General features: G+C 37.3%; 1 protein-coding gene across 1 annotated transcript in view; it reads right to left on the bottom strand.

Annotated features, from left to right (window-relative positions):
• Positions 1-17,226: 17,226 nt before the first annotated feature.
• IMPG2 (interphotoreceptor matrix proteoglycan 2) overlaps positions 17,227-23,406 on the bottom strand; it is a 105,824-nt gene continuing 99,644 nt past the window's right edge. Inside the window, exons 15-19 of the mRNA XM_077117577.1 lie at positions 22,609-22,819; positions 21,158-21,346; positions 19,573-19,783; positions 19,020-19,099; positions 17,227-18,047 (exon numbers count right to left, since the gene is read on the bottom strand). Of these exons, the coding sequence (XP_076973692.1) occupies positions 18,026-18,047; positions 19,020-19,099; positions 19,573-19,783; positions 21,158-21,346; positions 22,609-22,819 (713 nt within the window). The 3' untranslated portion in view covers positions 17,227-18,025. The remainder of the gene's footprint in view (positions 18,048-19,019; positions 19,100-19,572; positions 19,784-21,157; positions 21,347-22,608; positions 22,820-23,406) is intronic.

The raw sequence follows: 23,406 nt of genomic DNA, 5'->3' as shown, positions 1-23,406 counted from the left end.
GGACAATGTGAACCGTACAAATATATGTGTAGTGGGTGTCCCAGAAGGAGAAGAGAAGGGAAAAGGAGGAGAAAAACTAATGGAAGAAATTATCACTGAAAATTTCCCAATTCTTATGAAAGACCTAAAATTACAGATCCAAGAAGTGCAGCGCACCCCAAAGAGATTAGACACAAATAGGCGGCTGAATTAGCTAGTCGGCCCGGGGCACCAAGCGTGGCGGGAGAGCGCCAGCTGTCGCAGCCCGGGAGAGTGCACTGTTCCCAGCTGGACGGGGGAGTCACGTGTTTGGAAGCGATCCCCCGGTCACTGTTCTCCGCAGTCTGGGGATTTCCGACCCAACTCTCTCAGTTGGTCTGGGGGGCCTCGCGTGGTGGGGGCACCAGCCGCCGCGGCCTAAGGGGACTGCCTGTCCAATTCTACCAAGACACTTACTAGTTAGAATGTCAGAGGTCAAAGAGAAAGAGAGGATCTTGAAAGCAGCGAGAGAGAAGCAATCCATCACATACAAGGGAAACCCAATAAGACTATGTGTAGATTTCTCAGCAGAAACCATGGAAGCTAGAAGACAGTGGGATGATATATTTAAGTTACTAAAAGAGAAAAACTGCCAGCCAAGACTCCTATATCCAGCAAAATTGTCCTTCAAAAATGAGGGAGAAATTAAAACATTCTCAGACAAAAAGTCACTGAGAGAATTTGTGACCAAGAGACCAGCTCTGCAAGAAATACTAAAGGAAGCACTAGAGTCAGATACAAAAAGACAGAAGAGAGAGGCATGGAGAAAAGTGTAGAAAGAAGGAAAGTCAGATATGATATATATAATACAAAAGGCAAAATGGTAGAGGAAAATATTATCCAAACAGTAATAACTCTAAATGTTAATGGACTGAATTCCCCAATCAAAAGACATAGACAGGCAGAATGGATTAAAAAACAGGATCCTTCTATATGCTGTCTACAGGAAACACATCTTAAACCCAAAGATAAATATAGGTTGAAAGTGAAAGGTTGGGAAAAGATATTTCATGCAAATGACAACCAGAAAAGAGCAGGAGTGGCTATACTAATATCCAACAAATTAGACTTCAAATGTAAAACAGTTAAAAGAGACAAAGAAGGACACTATATACTATTAAAAGGAACAATTAAGCAAGAAGACATAACAATCATAAATATTTACGCACCGAACCAGAATGCCCCAAAATACGTGAGGAATACACTGCAAACACTGAAAAGGGAAATAGACACATATACCATAATAGTTGGAGACTTCAATTCACCACTCTCATCAATGGACAGAACATCTAGACAGATGATCAATAAAGAAATAGAGAATCTGAATATTACTATAAATGAGCTTGACTTAACAGACATTTATAGGACATTACATCCCACAACAGCAGGATACACCTTTTTTTCAAGTGCTCATGGATCATTCTCAAAGATAGACCATATGCTGGGTCACAAAGCAAGTCTTAACAAATTTAAAAAGATTGAAATCATACACAACACTTTCTCGGATCATAAAGGAATGAAATTGGAAATCAATAATAGGCGGAGTGCCAGAAAATTCATAAATACATGGAGGCTCAACAACACACTCTTAAACAACAAGTGGGTCAAAGAAGAAATTGCAAGAGAAATTAGTAAATACCTAGAGGCAAATGAAAATGAAGACACAACATATCAAAACTTATGGGACGCAGCAAAGGCAGTGCTAAGAGGGAAATTTATTGCCCTAAATGCCTTTATCAGAAAAGAAGAAAAGGCAAAAATGCAGGAATTAACTGTTCAATTGGAAGAACTGGAGAAAGAACAGCAAACTAATCCCAAAGCAAGCAAAAGGAAAGAAATAACAAAGATTAGAGCAGAAATAAATGAAATTGAAAACAATAGAGAAAATCAATAAGACCAGAAGTTGGTTCTATGAGAAAATCAACAAGATTGATGGGCCCTTAGCAAGATTGACAAAAAGAAGAAGAGAGAGGATGCAAATAAATAAGATTAGAAATGGAAGAGGAGACATAACTACTGACCTCACAGAAATAAAGGAGGTAATAACAGATACTATGAACAACTTTACGCTAATAAATACAACAATTTAGATGAAATGGACAGGTTCCTGGAAAGACATGAACAACCAACTTTGACTCAAGAAGAAATAGACGACCTCAACAAACCAATCACAAGTAAAGAGATTGAATTAGTTATTCAAAAGCTCCCTAAAAAGAAAAGTCCAGGACCAGAAGGCTTCACATGTGAATTCTACCAAACATTCCAGAAAGAATTAGTACTAACTCTCCTAAAAAATAATCGAAGTGGAGGGAAAACTACCTAATTCATTCTATGAACCCAACATCACCCTCATACCAAAACCAGGCAAAGATATTACAAAAAAAGAAAACTACAGACCAATCTCTCTAATGAATATAGATGCAAAAATCCTCAATAAAATTCTAGCAAATCGTATCCAACAACACATTAAAAGAATTATACATCATGACCAAGTAGGATTCATCCCAGGTATGCAAGGATGGTTCAACATAAGAAAATCAATTAATGTAATACACCATATCAACAAATCAAAGCAGAAAAATCACATGATCATCTCAATTGATGCAGAGAAGGCATTGACAAGATTCAACATCCTTTCCTGCTGAAAACACTTCAAAAGATAGGAATACAAGGGAACTTCCTTAAAATGATAGAGGGAATATATGAAAAACCCACAGCTAATATCATCCTCAATGGGGAAAAATTGAAAACTTTCCCCCTAAGATCAGGAACAAGACAAGGATGTCCACTATCACCACTATTATTCAACATTGTGTTGGAAGTTCTAGCCAGAGCAATTAGGCAAGAAAAAGAAATACAAGGCATCAAAATTGGAAAGGAAGAAGTAAAACTATCACTGTTTGCAGACGATATGATACTATACGTAGAAAACCCAGAAAAATCCACAACAAAATTACTAGAGCTAATAAATGAGTACAGCAAAGTAGCAGGCTACAAGATCAACATTCAAAAATCTGTAGCTTTTCTATACACTAGTAATGAACAAGCTGAAGGGGAAATCAAGAAACGAATCCCATTTACCATCACAACTAAAAGAATAAAATACCTAGGAATAAATTTAACCAAAGAGACAAAAAACCTATATAAAGAAAACTACAAAAAACTGCTAAAAGAAATCACAGAAGACCTAAATAGATGGAAGGGCATACCGTGTTCATGGATTGGAAGACTAAATATAATTAAGATGTCAATCCTACCTAAACTCATCTACAGATTCAATGCAATACCAATCAAAATCCCAACAACTTATTTTTCAGAAATAGAAAAACCAATAAGCAAATTTATCTGGAAGGGCAGGGTGCCCCGAATTGCTAAAAACATCTTGAGGAAAAAAAACGAAGCTGGAGGTCTAGCGATGCCGGACTTTAAGGCATATTATGAAGCCACAGTGGTCAAAACAGCATGGTATTGGCATAAAGATAGATATATCGACCAATGGAATCGAATAGAGTGCTCAGATATAGACCCTCTCATCTATGGACATTTGATCTTTGATAAGGCAGTCAAGCCAACTCACCTGGGACAGAACAGTCTCTTCAATAAATGGTGCCTAGAGAACTGGATATCCATAAGTAAAAGAATGAAAGAAGACCCGTATCTCACACCTTATACAAAAATTAACTCAAAATGGATCAAAGATCTAAACATTAGGTCTAAGACCATAAAACAGTTAGAGGAAAATGTAGGGAGATATCTTATGAATCTTACAACTGGAGGCGGTTTTATGGACCTTAAACCTAAAGCAAGAGCACTGAAGAAAGAAATAAATAAATGGGAGCTCCTCAAAATTAAACACTTTTGTGCATCAAAGAACTTCATCAAGAAAGTAGAAAGACAGCTTACACAATGGGAGACAATATTTGGAAACGACATATCAGATAAAGGTCTAGTATCCAGAATTTATAAAGAGATTGTTCAACTCAACAACAAAAAGACAGCCAACCCAATTACAAAATGGGAAAAAGACTTGAACAGACACCTACCAGAAGAAGAAATATGGATGGCCAAGAGGCACATGAAGAGATGCTCAATGTCCCTGGCCATTAGAGAAATGCAAATCAAAACCACAATGAGATATCATCTCACACCCACCAGAATGGCCATTATCAACAAAACAGAAAATGACAAGTGCTGGAGAGGATGCGGTGAAAGAGGCACACTTATCCACTGTTGGTGGGAATGTCAAAGGGTGCAACCACTGTGGAAGGCAGTTTGGCGGTTCCTCAAAAAGCTGAATATAGAATTGCCATACGACCCAGCAATACCATTGCTAGTTATCTACTCAAAGGACTTAAGGGCAAAGACACAAACGGACATTTGCACACCAATGTTTATAGCAGCGTTATTTACAATTGCAAAGAGATGGAAACAGCCAAAATGTCCATCAACAGAAGAATGGCTAAACAAACTGTGGTATATACATACGATGGAATATTATGCAGCTTTAAGACAAGATAAACTTATGAACCATGTAATAACATGGATGGACCTAGAGAATATTATGCTGAGTGAATCCAGCCAAAAACTAAAAGACAAATACTGTATGGTCCCACTGATGTGAACGGACATTCGAGAATAAACTTGAAATATGTCATTGGTAACAGAGTTCAGCAGGAGTTAGAAACAGGGTAAGACAATGGGTAATTGAAGCTGAAGGGATACAGACTGTGCAACAGGACTAGATACAAAAACTCAAAAATGGACAGCACAATAATACCTAATTGTAAAGTAATCATGTTAAAACACTGAATGAAGCTGCATCTGAGCTATAGGGTTTTTTTTGTTTTTGTTTGCTTGTTTGTTTGTTTGTTGTTGTTGTTTTTTACTATTATTACTACTTTTATTTCTTTTCTTTATATTAACATTTTATATCTTTTTCTGTTGTGTTGCTAGTTCCTCTAAACCGATGCAAATGTACTAAGAAACGATGATCATGCATCTATGTGATGATGTTAAGAATTACTGAGTGCATATGTAGAACGGTATGATTTCTAAATGTTGTGTTAATTTCTTTTTTTTTCTTTCCGTTAATAAAAAAATAAAAAATAAAAAAAGTAAAAAAAAAAAAAGAAGAAGAGATAGCCTGTGTAAAGACCCTGAGGCTTGGTGCCCTCTAGGCCAAGAGGCTAGTGTGTCTGGGCTGAATAAGAGAAGAGTGGTGCAAGATACATACAGAGAAGTTAATGGAGGATGTGTAAGTCATATCAAGGACCTTGGCTTTTCCTCTGAGTGAAATGGGAAGCCTTTAGAGGGTTTTGAATGGACAATTGTTATGGTCCTGATTTTTATTATGCTCCTGCCAGTCACATACCTCCCTAGGAAACTGCCCACTATTGTCAATAAATAGAGAAGAATTTATTGGTTTCTCTTGCATTCTCTTGGTATTTCTTTTGGTTGGCTTACTGCCTTTCCTTGGTTTATGATAAAAAAGGTACAGTTTTTCTTCCCTTTTCTTTGAGTTACAGATGTCTAGAGGGTACCTTGTTCATGTTTATATGCCCAGTAGCATCTAATATAGTCTCTGTATGTGGTAAGTATTTACCAAATATTTGTTGTCTTTATGTAACTTTTCAACTTCATTTACGGTGAATCTGATTATGAAATGCCACACAAGGGCAGAACTAGTGATATTGATGACAAGGCTCTAAATATGACTAAATAAAACTGTAACTTGTTTCTTTGAAAAAAAAAAGCAGTATAGTACATTATGCTGAGTGAGTCTAGCCAAAAACTAAAGGACAAATACTGTATGGTCCCACTGATGTGAACCGACATTCGAGAATAAACTTGAAATATGTCATTGGTAACAGAGTCCAGCAGGAGTTAGAAACAGGGTAAGATAATCGGTAATTGGAGCTGAGGGATGCAGACTGTGCAACAGGACTAGATACAAAAACTCAAAAATGGACAGCACAATAATACCTAATTGTAAAGTAATCATGTTAAAACACTGAATGAAGCTGCATCTGAGCTATAGTTTTTTTTTTTGTCTGTCTGTTTGTTTGTTTGTCTTTTTTTTCTTTTTCCTTTTCTTTTTTTTACTATTATTTTTTTTCTCTATATTAACATTCTATATCTTTTTCTGTTGTTTTGCTAGTTCTTTTCCTAAATCGATGCAAATGTACTAAGAAATGATGATCATGCATCTATGTGATGATGTTAAGAATTACTGATTGCATATGTAGAATGGAATGATTTCTAAATGTTGTGTTAATTTCTTTTTTTCTTTAATTAATAATAAAAAAAAAGTAGTATAGTCCTAACCAACTTAAAATGTATATATGTGGGCGGGCCACAGTGGCTCAGCAGGAAAGAATGCTTGCCTGCCAAGCCCGAGGACCCGGGTTCGATTTCCGGTGCCTGCCCATGTAAAAAAAAATTAAAAATTAAAAAATGTATATATGTAAGGTAAAAGACTAATAGGAAAGACATCAAAATAATTACTGGTATCTAGAAGGAGATAATGGATCATTTGTTTCCTTTACACTTTTCTATGTTTTCAAAACTCTGACCAAATGAGGATTTATCACTTTATAATAATTTTAACTATATTAAGCAATATAGACACATTCAATAAATAGTAACTTAAAAATAAAATATTCAGGGGTGCAAGGGTAGTTCAGCAGTAGAATTCTCACCTCCCATGAGGGAGACCGAGCTTCAGTTCCCAGTCCATGCACTTCCCAAAAAACAAAGAAGCAAAAACAAAAATTCAAAGATGATGCTGCCATAACAGGATACTCACATGGAAAAATAATGAAATGTGACCCCCCCAATACAGCATACTAAATAAATAAATATTCAAAAATAATAGGGGATAGAGCTGCCTCATTCTCAAATGAGAACTAAAAATAAAGAAACACATTATTGTGTTGAGGCCAACAATAAGCATTCAAGAGTAAAGCCAGGAACATGTTTGAAAAATGAATAACATGTAGACTGGACCAACTTTTTAAGAAGAGAAGTGCAACAAGATGTAATGGCAGTTGGCTTTTTGTGCCATCAATTAGACATTGATTTATATTCACTTTTCAATACTATACCCAGAGGTTATTACAAGTCAGAATCAAGTGCATATATGAAGTGCTTTTCCACTGTATTCCAGAGGTTGCATTTGGTATGGTTTTATTTAGACTAATTTACAAAAACAGAACACTTAGACTAAATCTATGTGCACTAATATAAATTTCAGAATTGAGAAACTAGCTGAGCAACTCAGACCCTAGAACTGCAGGACCACCCCTGTGAAACCAGGCATCCGGGTCACTGACACTCTGTTGTCCCTTGCCCTCACCTCCTAGCCTCTGCTCACCTTCCTGATAGCCTGCTCTTGCGGCAGAAGCTAGGCAGTCATGGGTGGAGTGGTTCTTGCCTCTCAGGAGCTATTAAACCCTAGAAGCAGGGATGGGAAACTCCCTCTTGATGAAGCCACTTTTGAGAGAGTGTCCCTTTGTTCACTGATATCTTTTCCCATCACCTGCTATGGACTCCTCCTCCCTGACCTCTGACTTGGACTTCAGAACTCCTATGTTGGTTTTCTTTATTCAATTGCAGCTTCTGTCTCTCATCTAACCTGACTTCAGAAATACTTGATATTTGCTTCTGGCTTGCCTACCTTTATGCTGACCTCAGCCCACCCTGACTATTTTTTTTTCCTCATGGACAGGCACCGGGAATCAAACCCAGGTCTCAGGCATGGCAGGTGAGAACTCTGCCACTGAGCCATGGTGGCCCGCCCCTACCCTGACTTTTGAAAACAGAATCTATGGCTCAGTTATTGAACTCCAGAAAAGCCTGGCTTTTCTGAACGCTCTTAGCCCATCTACTCCCTCCACTTTGTGTCTCAGATTCTAACCAGCATGGTTGGCTGGAAACCATGTCTCTGATACCTTCCACATTCTCCTTGACAAAGCTCCCAGTACCTGGTTTCTCATACTCTAGAAATAAAATGTGATTCTAAACGCAACTCCTTTGGGGAATCTCAGTTCAAATATTGGCTGGAAATTTTCTCGAGTACACACTTACCATAGCCTGCTTTCTTCCCTTCTCTTTTTGCTCCCTATTTGGGAATGTCTATGAATTATTATAGCCTTTATTTTCCACTCTGTACTGTTCTGGAATTCTTTGGGGGAAAGGTATTTAGAGACTTAGAAGAATGTACTTATTCTTATGTAACCATCCACAAGAATGTAACTGTAAATTTGTAACCTAATAAATTCCTATTGTAGCAGGTTTAGAAACTGAAACAGTCATATTTCTCAATAATTCCAGAATTACATATGGCACCCTATGTAAAAAATATGAAAACATATAAAATATGAGAAAGAAGAAACAAATATCCTTAAAAAAAACTTATTCCTTTGGAAATATTCATTTGAGGGGTAATATTCGCATGTACATCAACTGATTTTATTTAGCCTTCGGCTTAACAAGCGTGTCTAACTTACGGACCAGGAGGAGAGAGGTAGTATCATTTATCTGCCACATCACTGGCCACTGTAACAACAAATTGTTCTTTCAGCCTCTATTTGCAGCCACTCAGCCTAACAGGTTGTCCCAGGCACTCAGTCTCTACTGTGTTGCACAGCCTCAGACACAAGACTCCTGTGGAGGTGGTAACTTTGAAGCCCAGACACTGAGCTCACACAGTAACCACAAGTATACACAGGTCACTGTGGCCAGGGCAGAAGAGGATGCCAGGGCTGGACACTATCAGCAACTCAAAACATTTATAGAACCAGGAAGTCACATTAAGTGGAAGGACTGGTAGATGTGTTACATTTAACCTTCGACACAAAAGCTCCTCCCTCCTCAGTGGTGGCCGAAACAGGAGTTATGTTTCCAGACCTGGGTGCGCTTGGGAGAGGTACTGTTCCATCGTGGTCTCCATTTTGGCAACTACATAAATACTAGAAAATCAAGTCTTAGGTGGCCACCTCTGTTGCCTAGAATTACTGTATTTTCCACTGTCCTAGACAATAAAAGGAAACTTGAAGTGAATTTCTTAAGCTATTTGACCTATTTCTGCTTCTTAGAACAGTTTTATAGCCCCTGGGAATGAGTAATATTACATCTTCCTTAAATCAATATAAAAGTTGAAAGGTTAAATCATTGTGTTCTGGTTCACATCATCTGGCAATAAGAGATGGACTCAACAGTGGACATTTTAGGTAATTTAACCCAACATTCTGTTCTAAATCTAACAGTATGAGAGACAAATTTTTCTAAGAAAATTAGATGGAACCCTGGAGCAAGTGACTTGCATGTTAACGTATTTCTCTCTGCAGATTGCTGCATCACCCCACTAAGTCCTTCACCACTGAGCTCTGAACAGATAGCAAGGGCCTGGCCGTACATGCCACACCCCTGAGACATCCCGCGTGGGCCTCACCATAAGGTCCCGAGGTAAACATGCACACGTGGAACAGCGTTTTGTGATCACAGATCAGGGACAAGAAGAAATTATTAGATGCCATCATTCGGTGTGGCTTTCTCCTAGGTACCTCAGAAATAGTGGCAAAGCCAGTGTTTTTATATGTTCATTAACCTTATCAGATCCCTACTCTCTTATGTTTGGCTTAATAAAACTGAAAAAAAAAATCACTGATTTTATAGATTTTTCCAAACTATCCTTTTCTATTTTAAGTCAAAATTAATTTGACTGGCCTCAAAGCAGATTAATATCTAAACCTGCTCATTAATGGAAAGTCCATTTAAGCTACAGCTTCACAATTCCAAGTTAAATTCTAACTTTGAAACATTACTGGCAAATATGAAAGTAGAATAAGAAAAAGTGAAGCAATGGAAAAATCTTTTCCGGCTCGTAATGTTGGACAGAAAGCATTTCCAACCCTCAACATGTGTTTTAGAGCTTTCTTTTATGAGGAAAAATAGACCATTCCCTCTGCTGGGTTAAGGAGAATGCTGTATAAGGAAAATTAATTTCTCCAGAAAATAAGTTATTTTTATATTTAAATTGTTTTAAAGAAACAGGAAACATTCAAAAGGGCAATTCCAACCTAATTCTGAAGAGTATCATCTGCCCTGGATATAGGCCTTGGATTAATTAATCTAATTTCCCAGTGGACACTGCAACACAGATTATTGGAGAAACCTAAAATGAAACTCACTAGATAGTAGAATGAAATATATCATTTTATTTGTGGCATCCCAAATTCTCATATTTAAAAATGAAAAGATAAAGTTTTCTTTTCCATTATCTGTAGTAAAAAAGCTAACAGATTCCAGAAAGCACAAATTCTTTGAAGAAAAAAAAAATTTCTCAACACGGTGGCTCAACAGGCAGAGTTGAGCCTGCCATGCCAGAGACCCGGGTTCGATTCCCAGTGCCTGCCCAGGCCAAAAAAAAGAGCTTGCTATATCATAACTGAAAGTGGAGAAGTGGTGTCCACGGCACAAGAAAAAGGCAATGGAAGGGACATCTTTATTAGTAGTACTAAAAAAATAGCTTTCAAATAATTGAGGACGTGCACCAGTTTGAAAATGTTTATGTACCCTAGAAAAACCGTTTTAATCCTAATCCCATTTTATAAAGCAGCCATTTCTTCTATTTCCTATTCAGTACTATATGTTCAAAACTTAAGTTAGATTATCTCCATGGAGATGTGATTCACTCAAGAGTGGGTGTTAAACTGGATTAGGTGGAGACGTGTCTCGATCCCCATTCTAGATGGGTCTTGATTACTTTACTGGAATCCTATAAAAGAGAACAAGAGAGAAAGCCAGGAGATTCAGGAGCAGCGAAAGACAATAGAATGCCACAGAACCATGAAGCAGAGAGTCCACCCGCCAGCGACTTTTGGAGATGAAGAAGGAAAATGCCTCCCAGGGAGCTGGAGAGGAAACTAGCAGATGGTGCCGTGTTCACCATGTGCCTTTCCAACTGAGAGAAGAACCCTGTGTTCACCATGTGCCTTTCCACTTGAGAGAGAAACCCTGAACTTCATCAGCCTTCTTGAATCAAGGTATCTTTCCATGGATGCCTTAGATTGGACATTTCAATAAACTTGCTTTAATTGGGACATTTCCAAGGCCTAAAAACTGTTTACTTGCAATTTATTAAATTTCCCTTTTTAAAAGCCGTTGAGTTTCTGGCATATTGCATTCTGGCAGCTAGCAAACTAGAACAGGAGGGAATTTAGCTTTTCCTCAAGCTTTTAACAACTTCTAATCTATGTTATTTTTGTATTTTTCAAGCAATAACAATTTAAATTTGAATCAAAAATAGTTTTTCCACCTTGCTTATAGGGAAGACATTAGTTAACATTTACTTTATCATACAAACCTTCGGTGGCTTTGCAGCAGCAACAGCAGTGGCACCTGCACTGAGAACTGCCAGTTATTTAACACTGAAAAAACAAATCTGTTCTCTAGAAGTGTGGGGTCAAATAGATGCCTCCACATAACCACATTGCAGGGGAAATATATCCCCGTGGAACCTGGCACTAAGCCTTCTCTCTCCAGGGTCTTTCCTTTGGAGCAGTCCCTCATCAAGGATTGAGTTACATAAATGGGGAGACAAGCAATTTTCCCCTCATAGTACAACTTGAGAAGCTAATAAGAATTACTGCAATCAGTTGCTACTATGTACAGGACAGATACAGTCAGTTTTAACAGCACTGATGTTAGCTGATTAGCTTTCAAAAAAAGACAATTATATGAACTTGAACAAAACTGACAGGTTTAACCCACTTTTTCTCCCTCTATTTGGTAGAGTTATTTTAAGAAAGGAAATATCTGAGCCTGCCTTCACCCCTGCTTTGCTCTCTGCTATCTTCAATCTATTTAGCCCTATACAATAAAGAAATAAACAAGGCATAGAAGTGTCAAAAAAGAAACAGTTTTGAGGATTAAATTCTTACTATGTTATACTTGATGTAGAGCAAATCCTCCCAACTCTATCCACAGAAAGGAAAGTCGAATTTATATATCATTTTATACTATTTATATAAAGTCGAATTTTGGATTAATTTGTCCTAAAGAAGAACCAGAAAAAAATGGGACAAGACGACATTTTTGTTTTGATCAGATAATTTAAAGGTTGGTTCATGGAGGGTAGCCCAGCAAAGCCCACTTAGCTGGGACATCTAGAAATGGACCAGCATTGCGAGGGCAGGAGCTAAGAGTAAGGGTTAGTGTTAGGGTTTGCCTCAACCAAACTTCTCAAAAACCAGGTTATTACTTGCTGTTTCTCCTAAAACCAAGTCACTAATTAATCAATCACAGGTATTTCTTAGACACATTCTCCACACTTTGTGGTTTTATATTATGGTCTTTAGAGTCAAATCAGGACCACTCTCCTGATTTATGGTTTCCTCATGTGCTATAGTTAGCAGGACATCATGAAAAAGTAAGAAGGAAAAAAACCGAAAATCTAGATTTCTGATGCCAAAGCAAGAGGAAATTCCTTAGGTAAAGTGGAAGCTGATTTTCCTCCTGCTCTCCCCATACGAGACTGCCTTAGATTGCTGTTACTATACTTATTTCTTCTCTCTCTCTTTAAACAGGTCACCAGTTCCTTCTTCCTTGTTACAGGACAGCTGGTGCTAGCTACTCCACCTAATTTTTCTTTAATCAACTCCATCAGTTTTCTTTCCATCCCTGGCTTGAGTGTTTAAGAGGAAAACTCAAAAGAGAGGCCAAATAATGACTCATCATCATTAACTAGCAACAAATTGCAAGTCAACAATTGAGTTCCAGATTAGTCAATAGCGCTCCCACATTTTCACCTAGCAAAGATAAACCAAAAGAGGATTTTCATTTTCTCACCATGCTTGCACAGGGTGTATCATTGAATGGTAATTACAATTCAACTATGGTTAAGATCTATAATGTTTCTTCTAATTGACAAAAAAAAAGTTGACAGGTTTTTGAGACATATTTATTAATGACAAAAATGACACCATTAAATACAAGCAAGAAGAAAGATCATTTTACATATATGTGAAAGACTTAAATTTCTATTTCTAATTAGGTAATTTTAAGACTAGAAAAAGTCAAGAAAATAAAATTAATTTATCGGATCCACACTTTGGGTAAAATATCATTCATTATATACAAAGGTGAAAAAGAAAAGTCCTTTCCTAAGCTACACTTCATATTGAGCATATAGCATGGTTTGTACACTATTGTTTAAGAATTATCACATAGTCCTGGTACATAAATAATTATACCTGTATTCTCGGGTACCATGTTACTTTTTTTTTTTCCTGTTTATGTCCTTAAACTCGAAAGAAGTAAGTAAATCTAAAGGAAACAAAAGGACAGGGACTCATTTAAGCTAGGTTATAGCTGTAACTGTGTGGCTGAGGGGAGTGCTTTAACCTGTGTCTTATTAACTCACAGGAGGAGTCTAAGGTTTCACAAAAGGCATGAGTCAAGGAAATTTCCAGGCAAATTCCTTTCATCATCAGTTACATTATAGAACCCACCCCCAACCTCCACTTTCCTCCCTCCATCCAGGTTCCTATGTTAAACATAACGCAATTGATTTGCAGACTTTGACCTGCACGCCATTTTTCTGCATCTATTACACACTTGGGAATAGAATGAACTAGGATCAATGACTCATAGCAGCTGGATTGTAAATGAGGAGGGCTGGCCCCATCCATTTCTCTTGGGAATTGTTAGAAAGATTTTAGAGAAGAAAACTTGACCCATTTTTTCTAGCTAAAATATCTCAATTTAATAAAAATAAGTTATTCTCCTAAATCAGCTATTTCCTTTGAAATAAATGTGTTGTCTTTTCTCCCTTTTGCAAAATGAAAATTCAGTTCAGAGGCTGGTAGATGCTGAAGTAGTCTTTGTTGAAAACATGAAAAAGACGAAGATACCAGCTACCTAAATTCTAAAATGGAAGGCAAGCTTGTAAAATAAGTATTCAAAAGAATAACTGGCTCGGGTATCATATTAAACCAAAATATTCTTGAAGCATACAAAGAATATTTGTGCAGTTTTCATCTTTTTGTCAGAGGTCATGATAAGTCAGAGTTGTTCAACCTAAATTTACTATGTGGCAAAAAGGAGTTGCAGGGGAGAATTCAATATGTAGGGTTAATACTTGTTTCTTTTTATGCTATTTTCAAATATGTATACTCAGATTTGGCATGTCTGTTTCAACATCTCCATAAAATTAAGCACCTCTTTTTGTAGGAAAAAAAAAACATTACTTTCTGCTTTAAGTTTTCACCTGGCTAAAGTGAGTGTGTTTAAGTTGTGTGTCCTTCATTGGACAGCTTTCTCAAGAAAAATTAAAGCCATAAATTAACACCAGTTTTAAGACTGTACACTCTGAAGGTACTTTTCTTCCCATAATCATTTGGTTACAACAAATGGATGGAAGAACTTAAAAAAAAAATCTCTTTATCCAGAAGACATGAAAATAATAAGAATCATGTATGTGTACTCAAATATAAAAGCTACATCTACTAGACTCCAAAGCACCTTTTCTATCCAAAAAACACATACAGTTTGAGTTATATACCATGCATGTTTAGTGCTAACTGCATTTTATTGTTTTCAAATAAAGTGATAGTATCATTGAATAATACATTGCTAGGTTAATAAAAATGGTCTGATAATCAGACTATTTCATTCTCCAATAGAGCAGCCTAAATGGGAGTTTATTGTAATACTTTTAAATGACTGCATACCATTAAATTACCTCTGAGAAAGCTCTTTTAAAAGGAAGATATCTCCTGCTCTTTAAGGATAACTTGACCTGCCAGACTGAAAGACCAGAATGATAGTTTGTCCTTTACGTTGTATATAGTGGATCTTCACTGTGGAAACAGCATTTTCTGATCTTTTCCACTGTGATTGAGCTATAGCAAATGTAGCACTAAAGTCTTTATTCCTGGACTGAGGCCTCCTGTTCTTTCTCTGGTGGATCTCAACACTTCCAGTTAATAAGTGAGAAGTAGGTGCAGTGGTGGCTTAGTGGCAGAGTTCTCACCTGCCACACCAGAGACCTGGGTTTGATTCCCAAAGCCTGCCCATGTAAAAAAAAAAAAAAGAAATGGTATAAGTGAGAAGTAGATATTAATGTAGAACTGAGTGATTTGCTCTTCCAAGAAGAGGTCAGGCTAAACGAAATCAGAGTCAGAGACCTGTGTCAGGATTCCCAAATTCCCACTTCACCGCTTGGCTTATGGAAAATTATTCTCCTATGGCTTAGTTTGTGCTACTCTTAAATTTTGCATGTGGTCATCGGCTCTAGACTCCTTTTATGTCCACCTAGAATTCTTCTAGGAGCAGGCATTCAAAGAGTTGCATTCTAGACTTAATTTGTGATTTAAAAAAAAAAAAACCTTTCTTTTTCATCCAATACAAGGAATTTTAGGAAAAAAAGTTTACAATCTTAAGTAAAAATCTACAGAAGTTTTACAAATAAATCAAACATTTAGCAGTAACAAATATTAGCGTTTATAATGCTTCAAAGATAATCACTTTTCAAATCGGCCCAGTAGAAAATATCCTGGCTGTGGTTTGTACCTGTGCTGAATTACAGAGAATCCATTACATGAGTGGGGAATGAGAGAGATTACTAAAATAACGGAAGCTATCTTGGCACACACATCACATACAAACACACACACACACACACATGCACACAACCTGTAATCCATATGTGCTTTGCAAAATCTGTTTATCATCAAGGTTTTTGATACTTTACTGTGGCATGTACCCAGACCACAGATTAGTTTCTAGTATCCTCATAAAAAGTAAAATTGATAGTCATCAGTTGAAAAAAGAAAAAGTGAACAAAGCATTTTATTTTATCCGGCCTATTATAACTAAGCAGGGTTAGTTATAATAGGCCGGAAGAAAGCAATGTCCAAGATTGTTTCTGGTAAATATGAAGACATCTTATATGAAACAGCTGTATCAATAACATATTGCACATGCAATTTAATATTAATAATTATTATTATTGTGCCCTCTTCTTGCCTCCCCCACAAACTACTCACTCAAAAAACCACTGTAAAGAAAGGAAAACTGCTTTCTAACAAAATTAATATAAGGAATTTTCCTACCCACATAATAAAAATTCAATAAATTTAAATTGCAATAAGAGTCGGGTCATGTTTTCATATAAACATGAATTAATTCAGACACAAGGTATTACACAAAGGAGAAGCAAAGCAAATGAGCTAATCTATGCTACATGAGGTAGATAAGTGTGGTTTCCAAATTAATTTACCAGGAAGTAGAGAAGATCCAGGATTTGCCCAGGACATCTTCAGATATCAGAAGCAGAGTCTGGGAATCCATTAGTACCGACTTAGTCTACCGATCAACCAGCAAAGTATATCACCAGAGCTGTGGCCTTGACCCACACCTAATTCATTCCTGTCCACATGATGAAATTCATCTCTCATCTAATGGGAACCCTCTAAACTTTATACATATATATTTTCTCTGACAGCTTTAAAAATAGAATATTGACCTGGTTATCATAACAATAATGTGATCTTGATTGATGTGTTCAGGAAATTTAAAACTCTGGTAGAACATAACGTGCAACCCTAAATATCTACTACAGCAAAAAGGTTGCATTTTCTAGAGCAGTTTGATCTAAAAATATACATATATTTTAGTTCAATGAATGCCTGACTATAAACTAAATTAAGACTTCCCACTACCCAAAAGTAACAAATATTTACAAAGTACACAGTTATTGAACCTGACTTCTCTTGTAAGAGTCTCACTTTACTTTCCAGCTGGGGAATATGAGGCACAGTGATTAAGAAACACACTCAAAGATTCAGAGGCAGATAGCAAGTGCAATCCTAACTCCCAGGTATGACTTGTTTCTTATAGAATACTTTTCAGAGCTCATGCAGTTTTGAATGTCTTTAAATACCTACAAATATAAAAACATAAAAATTATCACCTTTCATTACATTTTGAAAATTTAAGCTGGAAAAAATTTTGTGCCTCATTTTTTTTTAAGAAAATTCTTCATCTAACAGAGTTCAAAATCCATATTAATTATATAACATAGGTAACAAGTGATCTCTGTCTTCCCTTGACTTCTAATCTGTTTCAAATTAGGAGTTCTAGTTAAAGCCTTTTCCTGCCACGATAATAAAACAATTAATTGAAAGAAGCAAGGGAGTACTGAAATCCACTTTTGTTGTAACATATCAAGCTATGTTTCTAAACTCATCAATCCTTTCTATTTTCTTTCTAGTAGGAAAGTCCTCCTATACTATGTTGTTAAAAAAAAATCCATTCTGTAAAGACATAATGCTTTTACTGAATCCTATATCAAGTCCATTAACACTTTCTTGGGTTCCTCGTAGATGAAAATTCTGAAACTAAGTGAAAACTGAACACAAAGCATGGATTAGGTGCCTAATATTTTTTTATGCAGTCTTTATCCTATCAAAATCCATCCCCCTGAAGTTATAGTTAGTGTCCGTGTAACTTTCCTTTGTTTTGCAGGATCTTCTTGATTAACTCCCCCAGTACATGAATTGTTTTGTATATTTTAATGTCAGAAAATTGTCTAGAAGAAATTGAAGCATGTAGTCAATCTGTCTGTTCCTAGTTAGGCTCTCCTAAATCCTTTCTTCGGATGCTTTAGCCTAGATGAGATACAGTTTTAATCCAGGGAACCCATTCAGGCAGGTGTCTCTGAGGGGCCTATGAAATATCTTAGAGAAGATGAAAACGACAGTCCTGTTCCTTCTAACGGAGACAAATGAAGTGGAGTTGTGATGGAGACAAATGAAGTGGAGTTGTGTGAAATCTTCTGGGAGAAGATGCAGACAGGAGTAAATGTTCTGATTTCAAAAGCAGGCTCCTGGTGTTATTGCCTTTACAGCATTCAGCAAGTTTGGCAGCACCTTCCAGGGGCCAAGTAGATGTTCAGGGGTTTTTAGGAGTCTCCACACCATACACAGCATCCTCATCAATTTCCTTAGGTGTCAAATTGTTCCATCCTATCAGAAAGGGACCATGAATGAACAAGATGCCTATCAGGGAAAAAGGATTTGGAACAAAGGGGCAGAGGCTTCACTCAAGGCCATGGATGTTATGCTGTCTCTTGGTCAATTTCTTTTACAAACACTCATGAATTGCTCTGTTTTTTCTCTTCTAAAAGCCAGGTGAAGATACCTACTATGGGTGGGATCCATCTGTGAGGAAGTGTTTCTTTGCGATCTGCCCTCAAAGCAAATATCAAAGCAAAACTGTTTTTCCACCCATTACATTCAAGTAATGACCATGATGGTCTCTTTAAAGTTAGTTAATTTTTTGTGACCTAGACCTGGTTATGGATTCTGGGGAACAAAGGAAAAATTATAGGCACTTGCCAAAAAAACATGCTGAGAAAAGCAAATTAAAGAGATAGAATGATATGTAAGATGAAATTGATAGAAGAGAAAAAGACATTTTAATTATTCATGGGATTCCAAGGCATACTGAAAACTGTCTACAGAGATAAAAATGGAAGGTTGTAATGAAATATGTAAGGATTTATGGCTATTAAATGTTTTTATAGAAACTTTCTATGAAAAATATTCCATCGCATTGGATCACAGGTGATATCTACAGTGTTAAGAGAGAAAATATGACACAGCCCAGGGATCTCTAGGCCAGAACAGATAGCATCTTAGTTTTAAATCTTCTCTTCCACTTGCTAACACTGTGATCTTGATTAAGATCCTTCATCTCTTTGAGGCTTCCTTTCCTCATCTATAAGACTCAAATAAGAAACACCCAAATTATAAAGCCATTGTGAAGAGTAGATGAAGTACTGAGTAGAAGGTTATGATACTGTGATAGAGACCTCAACAAATATTGGTTGCTACAAGGACTCATGTTATATGGACAGGAATTACATGCTCACAGCAGTGGCACTCCTCTAAGGCAAACTATTAAGAGCCTGGGTTGGGAAGCTAGTCAAAACTTACATTTGATGCTCTTTCACAAAAGCTATAAACTCAGGATCATTGGCATAGAGTTCCAAAATTCTCATCCTTTCCTGAATTTCCTTTTAAAAAGAAAAAGACGACATAAATTACACTAGAAAATCCCTCACAGGCTTTAAAAATGTGTTCTAATTTTTATAAGGAATTGTGGCTTTCTGGACCACCCAGGGGAGATCTATAGGAAAGAATTTCCCTTGCAGAGAAATGGCAAGTTGGAATAGTACATGAATTGTTCTGAACAACTTAAACATATAATTTTAAGGAAGGGAGAGAGAGAGAAATGGGAAGAGGGAGAGAGGAGAAAAAAAAAGAGGAGAAATTATTTTTCTAATGATAATTGAAAAAGGACCACTGAATGGGATAATGTACCACTCTGAATCTTATACCCTCTGCATTCCACATCAACTGGGAGATATTATGCATTAAAAAATCACAAAATATTTTTTATCCTTTCTTGAAGCCCATGTATATGCAGATACACATACACACACACGCAGCAGCAGCAGCAGCAGCAGAGAAAAGTAAAGTTTCTTACCTCTCTGGAAAGCCCACTGCTCTCATACATTTGTCTGATCTCTTCTCTGCTCAAACCGCCAATCACCTCTCCACTAGCAGAGCTGTAGACGGAATGCTGAGGATAGGGTCCCTTGTACTGCTCACATCCAGCTGTGTAGCTTTTGTACACGGGGTTGTATTTCACAGCATTCTCAATGGATAAGAGGGTTTCAGGCTGACTGCTGGAGCCATAAAGAAAAACATCATTAGCTCAGGTCTTCTTCAGATACTCAACTATTTGGAAGATAATTTACCTGGGGCAATATTTCTGTAGGGGAAGAAAAAGAGATGGACTGGATACAAAAGAGGAGTGGGGACGGCTATGAAAAACATCTAGATCAATCTCAAATATTATTGATTAGGTGTCATTACCCTCTCCTCAACTAGATGGCAAGTGCCCTGTGGAAATGTCCTATGTCTCATTCATCTTTATTTGGTGGTCACTCAATGTTGATTTGGAAATATGTCTGCCAGCAGAAAGTATCTCATTAAATGAATGCAGATCTGGCACTCCCAGAACTAACAAATGGAAAATCAGTGTGTAGTCATACATAGTAACGGATAGAAATATAAATACAGTAAAGCCATGCCTCAATTAAATTCAATTCAGAGCTACAAATATATATTAAATATTATGTGCTTAGGACTGTTCTAGATGCTAATGACACAAAGACTTTGTTGAAACTGCCACCCTGAATGACATTACAATTTAATGCAAAGACTAGACGTCAAACTCAACAGAATGTATAAGACAATGACGGGTGCATGTCCTGGGTACTCTAGAAACCCAGAAGGCGTACCTCATTAGCTTTGCCTAAAGGTGAGAGGCAGGTAACCTAGAACCCTTGTAGGCTGTGGAAGCACAGAAGCAAAGTACAGGCAGAGATTGTGATCATAGGGTGTAGCCCAAAGAGTCCTTAGATCCCTATTCCTAGCAAATAGAACAGGTTTTATTTTCCCAACTAATGAAGCCACACAATTAACAAACAGTCAGCTTTCATTTCTTGTCAGATTCTTATTACGATTTAAAATCTGACTAATTACCAAAGAGGGAATAAACTGTAACAGGTCTGGTCCTCACACAGGAAAACTTACCTTTTCCATATCATCTCCATAAACTGCCCTGACCAAGAAAAGGGTATTTTAGCCACACTCATTGATGCCCTTCCTTCAAATGCTTTGAGGTTCATGTATGCCTCTCTGACTTTGCTCATGCTGATTCAAGGAGCTACAAAGCTTCCCGCCATACCCAGTAAATCTCCCTTCGTCTAGCTAAATATCACAATCATCATTAAAATTTGTAAGATCTCTCCCCTATGCAAAACTAATTCATCCTCATCTAGGCTCCTTAGCACCTTATTCATACAACTACTTATGTTATATAATGATTAGTTTCTTAACATTTTCCATTCCCTAAAAATGGGGCAGGAGCTATATTTTTAATCAATGTTATAGCTCTCTCCTCTCCACTTAGCTTCTGGTCCAATATTCGACACATAGAAAGTACTAAATGAATGAATGAAAGTCACGTGTTATTCTATCAGGGAGCTCTTTTCCTTATTTACCTGAAGGGCCTCTCTCTTTCTCTCCTGGTATACTGAGCTTGAAAAGTCCTGGTGAGGAAGAAGATGACAACAGAAGAAACCAGGAGAAGTCCGACCACGGAGGCAATGGTGATGCCTATTACCAAGGGCTCAGACACAAACTCCTCACAGTGTTCACCTCGATACCACCAGTTCTCACCTACCCGGCATCTGTAATGAGCAGTTATCAAGTTCAAACACTGAATCATGCTGCCCAAAGTAACAATTAACAGAAGACCCTTCCATAGGACTGAAGAAAGACAGAGAAATAAATGTAAAGAGTTGAATAAATCAGTAAAATGACCCTGCATGATGCCTGGCACAGACCAGTAGGTCCTGAATGGTGTCAAACGGCTGAATAAAAAAGATTGAATAGACTTACAAAATTAGTCTCTTCAACGTTCTTATTTACAGATAAGTAAAAAAAAAAAAAAGGACAATGGAAGGAAAGTGACTGTCCTGAGGCCACACAATTTTGGGTCTAGAACCCAGGTTGCCAGATCCCTAATGTCTTTTTGCCACACTGCAGAGCTCCTCCAAACCATAAAGCCATGGACTTGTGCAAAAGTGTCTTCAGTCCCTAGAGCACTAAGGAAATCTCTGCCTTTCAAAACAATATTAATAATTCTAAGAACCAAGAGACTATTTTTCCCTTTAGAAGAACTATTTGGATCATTTCCACCTATTTGACTGTTATTAGCCTCTCTGCCAACATTTACAAGTTGTCCTCTTGTTTATGTTTCCCTGCTGCATTTCAGCATTCTCTCCTCTTACACCCATGAGACTCTGGTCATCTGTGGTTGGGAGACTGTTTTGTTCTGTTCTGTTAAAAAGGAGTGGGCTGGGAAGGTTGGTCAGGCTACCCAGATCCACTCATGGGTCTGCTGTGTTTTCTTCAGTCCTACCTTAAAAAATGGCTCTCAGGTACTTAAAGGAAAATATATTTATTACCACTTAAAGCTTCAAAACCTACTTGTCTTATTTTTGAATACTCAGCAGGACCATGAACAGCCTAAAGTCATTAAGAATACAATCCACAAAGAACAATAACTCCTTTATTTTCACTTTCAGATACAGTATAAACTTTTGGTCTTATGCCTAAATCTAATTTGAGTACTGGCTGCCTTATCATTGTCACTAGATATTGTAACATAAAGATCTCCAACTACTCCAGGTACTCTTAGTAGGACATATTTAGATAATACGTTTTCTTACAGCTCTCTAAGGGTATAAAGTTACCACTAAAGTGGGTATAATACAGGGCTATTAATCGACCCAGTCTTCACATGAGAACTAGATAGCATGTCTATTGTCTAGATATAACTTCTGTAATAAATACTATTACATTATCCTAAAATCATAGGTTCATTCTCCTTTTCTTTAGAGGAAGTATTTGTAAGCTTATGAAGCCAAAATCCCTTACTATAACATACCTACAAATAGCACCATGACCAGGTATAATGTCACACTTTCCATCATTCAAGCAGAAGTCAGGATGTAGGTTGCAGAGACTCTGGCAGGGTAGTTCTTCCACACTCAGGTACCCAGGGTAGCATTTGCACTCTGCTTCTCCACTCCAGGGGTTGACCAGACACTCAGAAAATTCATTACAGGCCTGAAACTTGCAAGGGTTGGCCTGATCCCCTAAAACCTCAACAAATGGGACAAGGAAAGGCAAAGCATAAAAATTGGGATATGTGAAGTTTGCACTACATCCCATCCCACCCCCACCCCTCCCTGGCCAAAGTACTATCAGACAATTCCCTTACTGGGATTAAACTACACCATCACTACCAATACCATAAAATTATAGTCTGACTCAGACATGATCAAAAGGCTTTTTGCAAATTTCCCTGAAATCCAGATCCAAAATTATAAAACACTATGACTGGATAAAGCTTCTACATGCTTTACGTAGGGAATATGTGGAAGCTTTAAAATTCACATCATGCATTATAGATCTAAGCCCATTACTGATCTAAACCCCATTAATGTCTACCAAACCTATCCTGCTCTTGCCCACTCCACACTTGCTGCTATATGTCCCACCCCACACTGATAATACGGGATGGATGGGAAGAGAGAATCCAGAGAGGAACTAGTAGGGACCTTAGTGGAGAGCATATCCAATAAAGGCATCTAGGGAATAGGTGAGGTCTGTGAAAGCCAATGTTAGAAAAATAAATCAGCTCTGCACCTACTCAGGCCATCCTCAATAATATTTTGACTTC

Source organism: Tamandua tetradactyla, chromosome 10 (assembly GCF_023851605.1).
Source record: "Tamandua tetradactyla isolate mTamTet1 chromosome 10, mTamTet1.pri, whole genome shotgun sequence".
NCBI classification, from domain to species: domain Eukaryota; kingdom Metazoa; phylum Chordata; class Mammalia; order Pilosa; family Myrmecophagidae; genus Tamandua; species Tamandua tetradactyla.
This window is presented reverse-complemented; position numbering and strand designations above follow the sequence as displayed.